The sequence below is a fragment of the Lynx rufus genome, unplaced genomic scaffold, assembly GCF_022079265.1.
Source record: "Lynx rufus isolate CCGP_SWC_20201006 ecotype Redwood Valley unplaced genomic scaffold, mLynRuf1.p SCAF_4, whole genome shotgun sequence".
NCBI lineage: Eukaryota > Metazoa > Chordata > Mammalia > Carnivora > Felidae > Lynx > Lynx rufus.
Genome location: NW_025814856.1, coordinates 96,720,567 through 96,737,996, shown reverse-complemented (window position 1 = coordinate 96,737,996; position 17,430 = coordinate 96,720,567). Strand labels below are relative to the sequence as shown.

At 40.2% G+C, this 17,430-nt stretch overlaps 1 protein-coding gene across 2 annotated transcripts in view; it reads left to right on the top strand.

Annotated features, from left to right (window-relative positions):
• The window catches only part of CDK6 (cyclin dependent kinase 6), a 249,008-nt gene that overhangs the window by 178,109 nt on the left and 53,469 nt on the right, over positions 1-17,430 (top strand). For both annotated transcript variants that reach the window (XM_047095048.1, XM_047095047.1), the window contains exon 5: positions 4,481-4,590. In XM_047095048.1, the coding sequence (XP_046951004.1) occupies positions 4,481-4,590 (110 nt within the window). The remainder of the gene's footprint in view (positions 1-4,480; positions 4,591-17,430) is intronic.

Sequence of the window (17,430 nt, the reverse complement as noted above, 5' to 3'; positions counted from 1 at the left end):
GACCATGGATTTGTAAACCTGAGATTCCAACAATTAAAACATAACCATAGGGGCACCCAGTAGGTTGAGAGTCTGACTTCAACTGCGGTCACAGTGGTTCTTGAGTTCGAGCCCCGTGGGCTTTGGACTGACAGCCCCTGCTTCAGATCCTCTGTCTTTCTCTCTCTCTGCCCCTCCCCCACTCACTCGAGCATGTGTACTCTCTCTCAAAAATAAGCATTTTTTAAAAAGAGAGATAAATAACTTGACCATATGGAAATTTTAAAACTTTTTTTTGAGTTTATTTATTTATTTTGAGAGAGACAGAGAGAGTAAGCAGGTGAGGGGCAGAGATAGAAGGAGAGAGGAGGGATCCCAAGCAGGCTTCTCACCAGCAGCAGAGTCTTACTCGGACTCAAACTAATGAAACTGAGATCATGATCTGAGCCAAAACCAAGAGTTGGACACTTAACCAACTGAGCCACCCGGGCGCCCCTAAAACACTTTTCTACATAATGTATTCTTCAAAGTAGTTTATTCTTGGATTAAAGAGAAAATTAAAGTTAAATTATATATTATTTAAAGAACAAAAATGAGAAAAGTCCACTTAAAAATATATAAGTAAATCTTCTATCATTATTTAGAATTGAAAATAAGTCAAGTTTCGACATAGACAGATAAAGGCAAACAAAGAAACTAGGATGAGGAAATTTATAAAGATAAAAGTGGAAGTCAATAAAGTATAAAATAAAACAGTTATTCCCCCAAAAGGGAAATAAAGCTCTATGTCAGTTGTTTTTAATAAATAATACAACTTAAGCTCCTGGAAAACTTGATATGAAGAAAAAACAAAATTACACAACATGAAGAAAGAAAATTCGATTTTCTCTTTCTCAGAAAACCGAGGAAACAAATGACATTACAATAATTATAAGAAATACTATGTACAGATTTAAGCCAATACATTTTAAAATCCAGATTAAGGGTTTTCATGGGGAAATCCTTTATCATTACCAAAATTGACTCAAAAAGAAACTGAAATCTAAACAGACTTAAGAAATTCAAAAGATTGTTAAATACGTAACTGCTAACAAAGATCCTGACCCAGATGGTTTTATGAGTGAGTCCTTTTAAGAGACTGATCATTCTGATGTTGCTTATAATATTCCAGAATACAGAAGATAGAAACCTTGCACATTTCTAATATCAAAACATGAAAAATTAACCCAAAAAATAAAACTGTAGATCAGTCTCACTTATGAATATAAGTTAATATTCTAAATAAATATTAACAGATAGAATCTAAGGGTCTATGAAAAGAATAATATATCATGATTGGGAGTGATTTACTCCAAAAAGGCAAGGATGGTACAATATTAGGATATCTGTTAGTGTGATTAATATACCACTCATAGAATGAAGGAGAATGATCACGTGGTCATTATTAATAGACATTTAAAGATATTTCATAAAAATTCATTATCCATTTTGAGTGGTAACTAATTTTTAAAAGGAATAGAAAGGAACTTTCTAAACATATCAGTATAGTTATTTTAACTGTCTACACATTGATTTGATGATCATGATAGGTACACTGATTAAAGTACTACAAGTGAAAACAGTCCTACTAAAGAGTTTTGGGATGGGTAATCAGTCAGAAATCAGAGCCTCTTTAGAACAGCTTAAAATAATGCAATATTCAGATTAAAATTTTCATTCCATATGATGCTAGACTTTATTTCAAATGGAAGTGAGAAGGTAGGTGTGTGCCTGTACACTATGTTTATAAACCACTAGCGGAAGAAACTTTATGGGCCATTTACACCCACACTTTTGTTTGCAGTGTGTCAGAGAAGCAGGGAAATATTGATAAAGCAGAAATAATTTATGCAAGTAAAAACTAGAGCCCAGAATTGGATGCTCTTCTTAGCAAATGGAGTAAGTGCCTTCTTTCTCAGGAATGACTGGTGATTGAATTTTGCCCGATTATCTTCCAGCAATGATTGCCTTAAATCATTAATTAGGTATTTGTTAAACCCCAGTTGTTATGCGAGCAGTATTATGATGGGTATTTACAGATGTAACCATGGATAAAATCGGGCCCATGCCCTCTGAAACAAACCGTATTATGAACTATGTTACAAGGTGTGATTTTCAGGTGGCACTGGGTTCAGGGAGGTGATGGCATCAGAGGCAGGCTTTGTAAGATAAATAGAGTTTCCACATGTGGAGAGAAGAAATGCTTCCCAGACCAGAACAGTATCAACTAAAGCATGGAGGCAGGAGCTGGAGGAAATGTCTATATAACTGAGTGGTGCTCAGACCTAGCCAAGGATCAGTATTACCTGAAGAACTTTGTTAAAAAAAAAAAAGAGAGAGAGAGAGAAGAACTCCAAGGACCCCACCATGGAGACCTAATTCAGTGACAGAGAGATAAGGCCAGACATCTATGTTTTTCTAAAATCCCCATGGATGATTCTGATGCACAGTCAGGGTTGAAACCCAGTGATGTAGTCTAGTATGTGACCAGCCTGTAAGGATTATGGAGATACTATGGGATATACTGCTGGAAAGATAGAGCAAAGCCAATGATAACTGAGTAACACTATATGGTATTGTAGGTTTGTTTGCTTCCTTTTTTTAAAGTTTATTAATTTTATTTTGAGAGACAGAGAAAGCACACACATTAGTGGAGAAGAGAGAGAGAGAGGGAGGTAGAGTATCCCAAGCAGGCTCCACGCTATCAGCACAGCCCTCAATGCGGGGCTTGATATCCTTAACTACGAGATCATGACCTAAGCTAAAATCAAAAGTCAGACACTTAACCAACTGAGCCACCGAGGCACCCCATCTGCTTCCTTTTTTTAATTTCTATTACATCACCACCATCCCTCCATTAGATACCAACCAGATATCCCTTACACAAAATTTGACCTCTTGTGTGAATTCAAATGAAAACCTGTTAAATGAGAGGAAGAGGAGGAACCGATCGAGAATCTTGTTCCAGTAAGATATGGCTGTATAATCTTCCCCCCCCAAACTTAAAACAACAGTCATTTTATTATCACTTCTAATCCTGTGAGTTGACTGGACTCAGCTAGGCAGTTCTGCTCACTGTGACATTGGCGGGGGTGGGCCACAGTTGTCTGGGGGATCAGTCCAACTGGAATGTCCAAGACGGCTCACTCGCATGGCTTTCAGCCAAGAGCTTAGCTGGGGCTCTACACTGGAACATCTTTGTGGGCTTCTCACTGCGTGGCACCTGGGCTCCAGAGGAAGTGTCTCAAGGGTAAGCATTCAAAAAGGCCCCGACTACCAGGCTTCTGCTGACCTACTTTTGGTAGCCTCAGATATATTCTGTTAGTTGAGTTGACCAGATCACTGAGACCAACTCCTCAATGGAAGGTGAATTTAACTCCATCCCTTGATAGGAGGAGCAGCATGTGCCCACAGGAAAGAAGGAAATAGATGGCTGTCAAGTTTTGGAGAATTGCTACTGCATTCTTCATGCACCAAGTACTATAGCATCAAAGTACATAAAGGAGAATTTTAGGAAGTTTAGATAGATGTCACCAAAAGTACAATTAAACAAAACAATAAGTAAGGATAAAAGGAATCTGAATAATACAAAATGCTTATGTAATAGATTTATGTCTTGAATTCCTTATCTGACGGTAAAGAATATTACTTTATTTCAGGCATTCATAGAATATCTGCTCTCCCCAAAAGAGAAGCACTTGAACCCCTATATACTGTATACAGTATTTATACAGTATAAGTCTGAAGCCTATACATCTGTTTCCTTATCTGCCAGCCTTGCAGAAGTAGTTATAGTTGTGTTTGTTTCACCTGTTACTGTACACTACTGTGTATTAAAGGAGATTCTTCCTATTTGGGAATTCGGTACTCTGGATGGCTTTTTTACACATTGTATAAACAATTCAGTTACACATTCTGTCTTAAGTTGTTTTTATTTGTTTTCTGAAAAGAGCGGCATTGAAGGGGGTTTATTTTGATTTTGCACAGTCTCATGATACGAGTAGTTTTGACTTGTCCTCGGTGCTCTTTACACTTCAAGGTCAACATCCAGCAACCACTGGACTCATCTTCTGATTTCCCAATACTGCTGACCTAGGAATTGAGCTAGAATCATTGCCTACACTTATTTTCCATGTATTGTTTTTTTAAGCCCCTTAACAAAAAGAACAATTTTGAGATTCGTGGTTTTTTAAGTCTTTGCTTTGCTTTCTGAAATTCAGTTATTTTACCATCCTAGTAAGAAACACCCAAGTCTGAGGTGGGAACCCAGGTTGTGGGGATGATGTCATTTCCTGACCTGTCAGTAATGAGTCCTAGTTGTTTATTGCTTCTATCTCAGCGTCCCCATATGATGGCTAAGAGCTCTTTCTGAACTGGATCTTGGCATTAAACCGGCCAGGATGAGAAGTTTAAGCAGCCAGCCATCTTCCTCAGTAACGCTCAGATCTGTTTGCCGTTGCAGGTCGTCACGCTGTGGTACAGAGCTCCAGAAGTCTTGCTTCAGTCCAGCTACGCCACCCCCGTGGACCTCTGGAGTGTTGGCTGCATATTTGCAGAAATGTTTCGTAGAAAGTAAGAGATGCCTTTTGTTTCACTCTGTCTTCCTTAGAAAGAGGCTTTTTGGTCTTCAGTAATTTAAGTGACAGCATAGCATTTCTGTTGCAAGTAAGCTCATGCTAGGTCCAGATCCACCTGCTTCGGGTACCATGTCAAAGCCTGTCCTGGAGATGCTGTCTCTACGGTGTACTTACGGTGTAAGTCCTTACGGTGTACTTTTGTATGATTCTAGCTTCCAGCTCTCAGAAACTCTGTTTGGAAAGTAACATGCCACTGTTCTTCTGACTTATTTTTGTTGATGATGATAGGACGTAAAAATATCCTCACGGTGGACTTTGTACACAGGAGAAGGACCAAGGCTGTTAAATGTATGGAAATTTTGATGGTGAAAATAGTTGCTTAAACAGAATGTTCAGATTGAAAAGGAATAGGCAAAGAAGATGTCAGCACTGCTTCAGAATACTGAAAATGCTGTCAGATGGAGGAGAGATTAGACATACCCAGGCACCACAGAGAGCAAAACAAGGACCAAAGATACAGAAATTACAGAAATAAAGACTTTTGCACAGAAGTGGGAAAATCTAATGTTAGGCAGTCCTCTGAAGAGACGATTGGGGTCACTGAAAGTGGTGTATCCTCACTGGGTATTCAAGAAGAAACTGGACCACCACACATTGGAAGTGTTTGCAGTGGCATTCTTGGAGTGGGTGGATGGGCTAGATGACCTCCAGAGCCCTCTGATCCTGAGAGTCTATGATTCATTTGATTTTCAGGTCACAACAAGTAGCCAAACAATACAACAAAGATTTGCCGGGAAAATAATCCATTCCCAGGCACAAAATTCAGCAAATCAAAATTAAGCAGAGAACCTAATCATAATCTAATGACTCCTTGTTTTCTATTTTCATTTCCCTATGTCCCTGGGAAACCTGCGTTGGGAAGCTGAGTATATTCCCGTTGTGCATGTTATGTTCAGAGTGTTGGCTACATGATAGCTCACAAGGAAGAGAAGTGCTTGACTCTTCTTCTGTTTTAACCAAATGAAGTTTTAGTGCATGTAATAAATTTGGGGACCTATTTTTAGAATTCAGCATTTTTGTATATTGCTCACAGGAAGGGATCATGCCAAAGAAATCAAAGTACATAGATGTTTGATGCAGGCCTACTGTATGCCAAGTACAGGACCAAACTTCTTCCCTTCTGTTACCTTTTTATGCTTCCTTATCAAAGATAACTGAGAGGCACCTGGGTGGCTCAGTGCGTTAAGCGGCTGACTCTTGATTTTGGCTCAGGTCATGATCTCTTGGTTCGTGAGATCGAGCCCCACCTTGGGCTTTACCCTGACAGCCCAGAGCCTGCCCTGACAGCCCAAAGCCTGCTTGGGATTCTCTCTCTCTGGCCCTCTCCTGAGCACATGCTCTCTAAATAAATAAATAAACTAATTAATTAAAAAAAGATAATTGAGATGCAGTGATAAATTCATTTGTCTAACATCAAGCAGCTAAAAAGTAGCAAGGGTATTATTCCAAATGAAGTCTTGTGAGTTTTAATCCAATGTTGTTTTTCTACCAAGGAAGGAAGAAAATAAGTAATATTGAATTCAGCTGCAATGTTTACCAAACAAGCTAAATAAGTGGTTTGGAAGTGTAGTCCTTGGACCTACGGCATCAGCATCACTAAGGACCTTGGTAGAAATGCAAATTCCCAGTTCCCCCCATCCCTACCCCAGCCCACTGGATCAGAGGCTCTTGGGCTGGGGCTCAGCAACTTGTGTTTTCACCAGCCCTCCTGGCGAGTCTAATTCACCCTCCAGGGTAAGAACCACGGGGTTGGATGACAAGATCACCAGGGATGAGCAATGTAGATGTGCAATTCCCAGACCTCTCCCTTAGAGATTCTGATTCATTACTAGGCTGGGGCCAGGCATTCTTGTTTTTAAAAGTACCTCATGTAATTCTTTACATCAGACAAGTGTAGAAAACATTGGGTTAAAGCATTATGGTCAGAACAGGAAATAATTTACTGTCAGTATGGCAAGGTGGGAGACAAGCAGGCATTCTAGTTCATCCCATAAATAACTTCGTTCACCTAACAGCTGATTAGAGAAATGTCCGTTAAAATTACATTGATATGTCCGGAATTGTCCTCAGATATAAAGATTGATCCTGCTTTTGTAATAAGGGGGAGAGTGATCAGTTTTGGGGGTTTTATTTTGGAGGGACTGTTTGTTTTTAAATAGGCTTCATGAAGGGTTTTTGTTTTGGGGGGACTGTTTGTTTTTAAGTAGGCTTCGTGCCCAGTGTGGAGCCCAGTATTGGACTTGAACTCACAACCCTGAGATCAAGACCTGACCTGAGATCAAGAGTTGGATGCTTAGGGGCACCTGGGTGGCTCAGGTGGTTAAGGGTCCGACTTTGGCTCAGGTCATGATTTCTCCGTTCTTGAGTCGAGCCCTGTGCCGGGGTCTGTGCTGACAGCTCAGAGCCTGCAGCCTGCTTTGGATTCTGTGTCTCCCTCTCTCTCTGCCCCTCCCCCGCTCACACTCTGTCTCTCTCTCAAAAGTGAATAAAGATTGAAAAACAAAACAAAAACAAAAAACGAGTTGGACACTTAACCAACTGAGCCGGCTAGGCACCCCTGATCGGTTTTTTTTCAATAGTACAAGACTTGAATACCAGCCACTATTGATGATAAAACCATTATTTTTCTGAAAGATGTTAAAAGAAAGATAAAATTTAAGATATGTAGTGTTAAGCATTCACTAGTAAGGAATTTGTTGTATTTCTAAGCTAGTTGCTACCTATGCAACGGTTGTAACCTGAATTTTCATTTTATAGCATTAAAGCATTTTCCCACTGAAGTGGTGACATAATTGCTAATCTGGTTCCCAGTTTAGCTTGCAGAATCCTATATAACCTGGGATATATATGAAACATTATTTCTACTAATTCATCAAAACCTATTTTCCATTTATAACATTTTTTTCTACGGAAAAACTCATTCTTCCAATCCAACATGACAGGGATACCCGTCTCTTCACCCCAGCATGGAGTCTGGGAAGGGGGACTCAATGTTGGAGGCTTAGGGAACCGCTCCTTTCATGATGGCAGCAACAGTCTGCTTCAGTTTACTAGGAAAGTGAGATGATGAGTAGAGACCCGTTGGCTTTTTAGATGTGCACAAAAGAAAGTACTCTGTCTCTTGGAGCCTTGCATAGAGGTAGTAAATTGAGAATTAACTGCCTGAAGGAGGAAGCAATATCAGAATCCAGGCCCATGTGGACAAAGGAGAATGAATCCAGGCTTAGTACACACCATTCACAGGGTGGGTGCCCTGTCTCCTAAGTAGTTCCTGCTTTGGCTTTGACCTTGAATATGGCCGTAGGATCTGACCTTTGTTCCACTCTGTTCTTGTTTGGTATTTCCTATGATAATACCAAGATAATCTGATTGTGCCCACTTCTTACTTATGTCAGATGAGCTCTGTGGTCCAGTCCCCAGCTGGTCCTGATTCTGTCTTGATTCCTGAGTCCATCTTGACACACCTATTGCAGTGTCCAAATGAGAATTTACAAGCCATAGATTCTGAAAACAGACTCCCTCATTACCTTAGGCTAACTCTAAATCAGAGAATCCTGGCATGTGTCCACTCTGGGTTCCTACTTGTTATTATGGCAGTATTTCCCAAATTTTGTCATCTTTTTTAACACTTTCATGATTTTTGCCATATCCTCGGAACAACTATACTTACTTAATTTTTTAACCTAAACAATTTACCTTTTTTTTTAATTGGAGTATAATTAACATACAATCTTATGTTAGTTTCAGGTGTACAACATAGTGATTCAACATTCGTATACATTACAAATCAATCGCCACATTAAATCTAGATCCTATCTGTCACCATACGAAGTTGTTATGTATTATTAACTCCAGGCATACCTCATTTTATTGTGCTTTGCAGATGCTTTTCTTTTTTTTTTTTTTTTTTAACAAATTAAGGTTTGTGTCCTGCCCCAAACAAGTCTGTCAGCACCATTTTTCCAACAGCATTTGCTTACTTCATGTCTCTGTGTTACATTTTGGTAATTCTTGTAATATTTCAAGCATTTTAATTATTATCATATTTGTTATGATGATCTGTGATTAGGACTCACTGAAAACTCAGATGATGATTAACATTTATTAGCAATAAAGTATTTTTAATTCATGTATATACATTGTGTTTTTAGACATAATGCTATTGCATACTTAATAGACAAGAGGGTAATGTTAAACATAACTTTTTTATGCACTGGGAAACCAAAAAATTCATTTGGTTCACTTTACTAATATTTTATTATGGTGGTCCAGAACTAAAGCCATGGTATCTCCAAGATTTGCCTATATTGCATTCATTTCTCCTCTCTTTATTATTATCTTTCTTCTATTAACTTTAGGTTTGTTCTTCTATTCCTTTAGGTGTAAAGTTAAATTGCTTATTTGAGATTTTTCCTGTTTCTTGAGGTAGACCTGTATCACTGTAAAATTCGGTCTTGGAACTGCTTTTGCTGTGTCTCATAGATTTTGGACTGTTGTCTTTACATTTCATTTGATTTCCTCTTTGATTTTTTCATTGACCCTAAACAACCTAAGTTGTTTAGTAACATGTTGTTTAATCTCCATATGTTTGTGGTTTTTCTAGTTTTCTTCTTGTAACTGATTTTTAGTTTCATACCATTGTGCTTTGAAAGACCCCATATATGATTTTAATCCTTAAATTTATTAAGACTTGTTTTTGTTTTTTTTTTTTTAATTTTTTTTTCAACGTTTTTATTTATTTTTGGGACAGAGAGAGACAGAGCATGAACGGGGGAGGGGCAGAGAGAGAGGGAGACACAGAATCGGAAGCAGGCTCCAGGCTCCGAGCCATCAGCCCAGAGCCTGACGCGGGGCTCGAACTCACGGACCGCGAGATCGTGACCTGGCTGAAGTCGGACGCTTAACCGACTGCGCCACCCAGGCGCCCCTCAGGCGCCCCTATTAAGACTTGTTTTATGTCTTAACATGTGATCTATTCTGGATAATGTTCCGTGTACACTTGAAAAGAATGTAAATTCTGTTGCTTTTGGATGTTATGTTCTGTAAATATCTGTTCAGTTCATCTGCTGTAAGATGTCATTTAGGCTAATGTTTCCTTATTGATTTTCTGTCTAAATGATCTATCCATTGGTGTAAAGTGAAGTGTTAAAGTAGTCCCCTGCTATTACTGTGTAACTGTCAGTTTCTCCCTTTATATTTGCTAATATTTGCTTTATATGTTTAGGTGCCCCATGTTGGGTGTGTACATATATGTGTTATATCTTCTTATTGGACTGATCCCTTTATGATTATATAATGTTTTTCTTTGTCTCTTGTTACAGTCTTTGTTTTAAAGCCTGTTTTTTTCTGATACGAATATTGCTACTTTAGCTTTCTTTTCATTCCAATTTGCCTGGAATATCTTTTTACATCCCTTCACTTAGATCTGAAATGAGTCTCTTATAGTCGACATATAGATAGGTCTTGTTTTTTTTTGTTTTTTTTGTTTTTTTTTTTATCCATTCAGCCACTCTGCCTTTCTATTGGAGCATTTAGTCCATTTACTTTTAGAGTATTTATTGATGGATATGTACTTATTGCCGTTTTATTGATTATTTTCAGGTTCTTTTTATAGTTCTCTGTTCCTTCTAATTTTTTTCTCTTCCCTTGTGACTTGGTGACTCTCCTCAGTGTTATGTTTTGTATTTCTTTCTCTTTATTTTTGCATGTCTGTCAGAGGTATTTGGTTTGTGGTTACCATGAGGTTCATATATAATATTCTATATATACATATAGCAGTCTATTTTAGGTGGATTGTTTCCTATTTTCACACACATGCTAAAACCACTACATTTTTACTCCCTTCCATCCATGTTTTATGTTTTTGACACTATATTATATACTATTTTGTGTATTCCTTGACTGATTATCATAGGTCTAGATGATTTTACTATTTTCGCCTTTTAACCTTCATACTAGCTATGTGGTAGATAATCTACTACCTTTACTATAAATTTACCTTTACCGATGAGATTTTTTTTTTCTTTCATAATTTTCTCCTTTCTAGTCATGGCATTTTCTTCTCCATTTAAGAAAAAAATATTTTTAAGTTTATTTTTGAGAGAGGGAGTGCACGCAGATGTGCTCATGCAAATGGGAGAGGCAGAGAAAGAGAGAGAATCCCATCTGGGCTCTGCACAGTCAACACAAAGCCTGAGGTGGGGCTTGATCTCACAAACTGTGAGATCATAACCTCTGCCGAAATCAAGAGTTAGCCACTTAACCAACTGAGCCACCCAGGTGCCCCACCCCCTTTTTTTTATTTTATAGAGAGTGTGCAAGCAGGGGCGAGAGGCAGAGGGAAAGAGAAAATCTTAAGCAGGCTCCACACTCAGTGCAGAGCCGTCCACTGCAGGGCTGAATCCCACAACCCTGGGATCCTGACCTGAGATGAAATCAAGAGTAGGATGCTCAACCTACTGAGCCACCCAGTCACCCCTCTTTTCCATTTAAAGAAATCCCTTGAAGATTTCTTGTAAGGTTAGTTTGGTGCTGATAAACTCCTTTAGCTTTTGCTTGTCTGCAAAACTCTCTATCTCTCCTATTCTGAATAATTACCATGATAGGTAGAGTATTCCTGGTTATAAATTTTTCCCTTTCAACGCTTTGAATATATCCTGCCAGTCCCTTCTGGCCTGTAAAGTTTCTGCTGAAAAATCAGATGATAGCCTTATGGGGGTTCCCATGTTTGTAACTAGTGGTTTGTCTCTTGCTGCTTTTAAGAGTCTCTATCTTCAACTGTTGACACTTTAATTATAATGTGTCTTGGTGTGGATCTCTTTGAGTTTATCTTATTTGGGATTCCATGTGATTCCTGGACTTGGATGTCTTTTCTTTCACCAGGTTAGGGAAGTTTTTAGCCATTTTTTTTTCAAATAGGTTTTCTGTACCTTTCTGTCTCTCTTCTCCTTCTAGGATCCACAAAATATCAAATATTAGTGTCCCAGAGGTCTCTTAAACTATCCTCAATTTTTTTTTCATTCTTTTTTCCTTTTTCCTATTTCAGTTGGGTGATTTCTACTTACATTGTCTTCCAGATCACTGATCCATTCTTCTGGGAACCTCTAACCTGCTGCTGATTCCCTCTAGTGTATTTTTCATTTCAGTTATTGTATTCTTCAGCTCTGATTGGTTCTCTTTTTTTTTTTTAATTTTTAATTTTATTTTGAGAGAGAGAGAGCACGCACATGCAGGGGAGAGGGCCAGAGGTGGGGGGGGGGGGGAGAGAGAGAGAGAGAGAGAGAGAGAGAGAGAGAGAGAGAGAGAATTTCAAGCAGGCTCCACACTCAGCATGGAGCCCAATGTGGGGCTCAATCCCATGACCCTGGGATTGTGTCCTGAGCCAAAATCAAGAGTCAAACACTCAACCAACTGAGCCACCCAGGCACCCCTAGTTGGTTCTTTTTTATATTTTCTAGACAATTTACTTTTGTTAGCCTCATCCTGAGTAAAAATATATAAAATCACAGATTTGATGAACCATTTATGTGCCTAGTACACACTCAAATAGATATATATAACCATTAAAATTATTGAGAAACATAGTCCATGTTCAACCCCTAAAATCATCTCTCTCACATGTCACCAGTGGTCTATGTCACATGTTGGAAACCTTTTAACAAGCATTTCATTTAATCTACAAGTAACTTACTGTGTGGCTACTATATGCAAGACCCTTTTCTAGAGAGATAAATTAAATTCTAGTGAGGAAGAGAGGCATTGCGTGCATGATTAGTTAATTAGCCAGAGCCAGGTAAATGCTATGAAGAAGCATAGGGTTCTGTGAATAGGTATAATGAGAAGAGTGTTTCCAGAGAGGGAAAGAGATTTCTTAGTGGAAGGCCAGAAGTCAGGATTAACCTAACTTAGAGGTCACATCCTAGTTGTTTAAATAAAATTATTGAGGAACAATCATTTATGTATTAGGAAGGCTCACCATTCTCCATAAAACCTAAGGAGAAAAATAAGAAACAAAGGGAGGTGACATTTGTCTGTCATGTGACAGACACAGGGCCAAGCCCTTCACACACATTATCTCACTAAACCCACATTCTGAGGACTATTATCCAGTTTCCAGATGACAGGCCAAAGTCTCCTGCAAGGAGAGTAAATAATTGTCCATGGGCACACAGCTCTTAAATGGCAGAGCCAAATTTGAACCCAAGTCTGCCTGACTGTATAACGTTTGATTGTTTTTCACTCTGTCATGTTTCTGCCCTTGCTGTTGTTTCACCTATTATGTTATATTTTTATCTGGAATGTCTTATGCATTATTACAGTGTAGCAGCAATGACATTTTAGAAGGTCAAGAAGCAAACCATGCATTTAATACCTTTGATTTCCAGTCTCTCCTGTCTTAGAAAAGTTGGCCAATTCTCTGTGATATTATTAAGAGTTGCCAGAGAGGGACGCCTGTGTAGCTTAATCGTTTAAGTTACCAACTTGATTTTCGGCTCAGGTCATGATCTCATGGTCTTGAGAACGAGCCCTGCGTCGGGCTCCACGCTGAGCATGCATGGAGCCCACTTAAGATTCTCTCCCTTTGCCCATCCCCACTTGTACACGCATGCTCTCTCTCTCTCTCATAAAAAAAAAAATGAGTTGCCAGAGAGTTTTAATACTATCTATCAATGTCATCTGGGTTTAATAATTGCCCCAATGACTTACAGCAGCATTTTACAAAATGGCTGAGAGTTGAAGTTTTTTTTATCCTCCTTTAGCTCTTTGTCTATGGGTAGTCCATCTGTACTCCACATTGAGTTACCTTCTAATACTAAAAAACAGTGTTAGGAGTTTGGTCAGCTAGCCAGGCTGAAGGATGGGACGAGATGGGATAGGATGGATGGATGAGATAGATTGATTTTTAACTTCATAGCAAATTAAATTCACAATTGCTAACTATCCAGGTTATCTTGTGATCCTGATCAGAACTATTGTCTGTGGTTTGAAGGTTATGGGGTTTTCCAGGTTATAGCAAAGTCATAAAAAGAAAATGCACGTTTGAAAAAAAAAAACTAATTCTAAAACTAGTTCTTTGAATATGGAGATTGTGGTAAGCAGATAGTAATTCTTAGAAGTTCTCAGTTGCCAACTCTACTGATGCCTAGCTAAGAAATGCCAAATGCTATTAGGAAGAATATAATAAATACAGTCACTGTTGGAAGGAAACAAACAAGGCTTCATGGTTATATTATCCCATGTATGGTGGCCTCTCTAGGCTTGTCGTCATTGATTTCTATGAATTAAATACCCAGTAGCTGAGAAACAGACAGTGAAACTGTCTTTTGTGGCTGAGTGGTCTGTGAACAGATGTCTTTAAAATGTCACTGAGTGCCTTGCCAGTTTTCCCATTGGTTACTGTGTTGGTGGTTCCCCATATTTGAATGCTCTCTCCTTAGTGACATCAGTAAAATGTGGTCCTTAATTAAGGGCTGACCTGAATAACAAGGCACCAGAAGGCAAGCTGTAGCCTGTAAGTCGAAACCCATTACCTCAGGTTAGGTCAGAACACGTGTGTGGAAACCAAGGCACTTAGCTGGACCTTGAGATTTCTTATCTCTTCTTGGGTGCTTTCCTAGGCCCTTTTATTTATGTATTTATTTTTCTTTAAAGAACCAACCAACCAAGTGGGAAGAACTTTAAAGAAGCCTTTTCTTGAATAAGGAAATACCCACAATGGTACTTAGGAAAAGAACTGATCTTGGCTGAATAATGCATAAAAGGTAGTTCTGATAACAAAGGAGCACCATTAATGTAATCAGTGTTGATTTCTCTTATTCTTAATATGTGTTTTACTTTAACATGAATTTGAAAAATGCATTTGTTTTCACAATGTATATCGAGATGCTGCCTTAAGCCGTGGCCTTTCCCTGTCGGGACAGCTCTGCGGCACTTGGGCATCCCAACCCACAGCCACTTGAGTCTGGCACCCTGGGTCTGCCTGTTCTGTGGTCTTCTCTGCAAACTAGATTTTATCTTTATAGTATTCTTCTGCCATTCTGTCATCCTGCCCTTCCCTCCAACTGCCCGAGTCATTGCTTCCCTTTTACTGACAATTACTGCTCTGTGACTTCTCCCCATGGTCTCATCCCTGTTCTTTTTTATTTTTTAAGTTTATTTATTTATTTTGAGAGAGAGAGAGAGAGATCAGAAGGGGCAGAGAGAGAGGGAAAGAGAGAGAATCCCAAGCAGGCTCCACACTGTCATTGCAGAGCCCCACATGGGGCTTGAACTCATGAACCGCGAGACCATGACCTGAGCTGAGATCGAGTCGGATACTTAACCAACTGAGCCACCCAGGTGTCCCTGGTCTCACCCCTGTTCTGAGCAGCTGTTTCCCCCTTCTCTGGCTCTCGCAACTTCTACTCATCCTTTCTACTCTGTCCCTTGGAATCCCTGTTCTGAGCCACAGGTTGCCCCACTTCGCTGAACTTTCCTCACGTCTCCTTCTCCAGGGCATTTTTTGTCAATGCTCTCTTCCCTCAGAATAGAACCGGAATGTTCCTGGGCATCTGCTCCTGAGGGCAGTATTCTGCCATTATTCTCTCATCTCCTTTTTGCCATCCTCTCCTCCTCCCTCTCCGCCATCTTAATTACATCACCTGTCACATACAGGACCAGTGATTTTGTTTTGGTTTTTTTTTAAGCATAAAGCTTTTTTGAAGCATAGTAGCTTTTTCAGAGCTACGCTGAGGTAGGAACTGTTACCAATGGAAGTGCTTTGCATGTAGAAGGAAACAGCAGATTGAGGGTCCTGACTGACTTCGCTCACATCACTCAGCTTATCCTCTCTCCCTGTCCCCCAGCCTGTACTTAAGCATTCAGGACCTTCTGATGTACTTGTGTCCTTTGCTCACTCCTCATGGGCACTGCACCTTAGGCGTCATTATCCAAGTGTTCCACCATTTAAAATAAAGCCCGGCTTACAGACAGAATCAAGGGCAACTAGAGCACACAAGCTTTCCAACACTTGCCATCTGAGCTTTTGGTGGCCACATCTCCTGTCCTCTGGATTGATAGTCTCAGACCTGGTCCCATGCACAATTTCTTACCCTCTGAACCCCTCTAGTCTTTAAACCCAGTCCGTTCCCATAGTCCCAACCCAACATTCAGCCATGTCTCCACTTCATTGAGATGAGTGAGGCTATCCAAAGTGAGCTCCTCTGTGCCCCTTCTTTCAACCCAAAAAATCTCCTTATCCTCGCCCTCTCTCCTTCTTCTCTCCCGTTTGCAAGAAGGTTGCATTCTTCTTCCTTATAAGACAAGCCCTTCAACTTATGTTCTTGATCCTACCCTGCTTCTGGACTCTCCCACCATCCATCATCCCTTCTGATTTTCTGCTCCAGAGTCTCCCTGTCTACTAGCTCTCATGGCTCCATCCTAGAAAAGACCTCACTCCCCCTTTCTGTGCCCTCAGTCTTTCTCCTTCCTTTCATGGCCAAACTTCTAAAAAGAACAGAGTCTCTACATTGCAGCCTCCACCTCTTTACCATTTGCCATTCCCTAAATCCTTCCAGTGATAAAAATAACAGATAATATTTATTAGGAACTTGCTATGAGCTAAACACTATACCAAGGGCCTTAAAATATATGATTTCTTACATCTCAGAGTAACTTCACGGGATACTGTTGTCCCCCACTTTACAGGTAAGAAAACTGAGGCCTGAGAAGATAAAGTAGTACAGAATCCCACAGCTAATAAATGCTGAGGAGATGCTCTGAAGCCAGGCTTATCTGACTGCACAATCCTCCTAGCGATGCATCCGCTGCCTTCTGAGTTGATACAAACCATCTCTCCATCCTCATCTTGCTTGGTGTCTTCAGCATCTGAATCCCATGACCACTTGTCCCATTAACCCTCCCTGTCCTTGCTGTTGGTGAAGAGCACACTACAGGGTACCTCTGCCTTTGTCTCCTTTACCGGCTCTTCTTCATCTTTCTCTTCCAAATCTAGATGTTCCCAAAGACTTTCTGTCTAGATAAGATGCAGATGGGCTCCAGAGCCACGTTCCTGTTCCCTGATGGACTGTCTGTCTGCCAACCATCTCACAGACACCTTGCCTTCACCAGACCCCCACACCAGCAATTCCTCTTGCCATCACTTTTCCTGTTAATGGAACCAACATCCTCACAGTTACCCAGCTGGGTCCGCAAAGTCACTTTGGGATCCTCCTCATCCTTCTCATATTTCCAAGCCCTGTGGTTCCCGTCTCCACAGGGTCGATCAGATCTTGCCTCTTTGTATCATGACTTCTGTCACCTCAGTTTGGGCCTTGACAGTCAGCCTAAAGCACTAACTTGCCAACCTGCTTTCCTGTCTCCTGCCTGTTCATGGATTCAGGATAAATCGGTCTTTCCGTTGTCACCCCTTTACAAAAACCTGTTAAAACTGGTGTAGGATCTTTGGCTCTCAAGACCTTCTAAAGAAGCCCCCAACTTTATTCTGGCCTCAGCACATATTCCTGTCCAAGATGTAACTTACAGGTTAGTGAAAGCAACCTACCTTTTGACCCCAAAATACGCACAATGATTTTCCTCCTTAGAACCCATATGATTCTCTTGACCTGGGTGCCCACCTGCCCCCTTTCATTTTCCAGAGCTAAACCTAGAGGCTACCTCTTCAGAAGGAGACCTGCTGCACTCCCCCCACCTCCATGACTCCTCAGCACCCTGTGTGCACCTGTCTCATGGCACTTTTCTCAGCCACTTTCTTCCTGCACACATATGTCGTCCACCA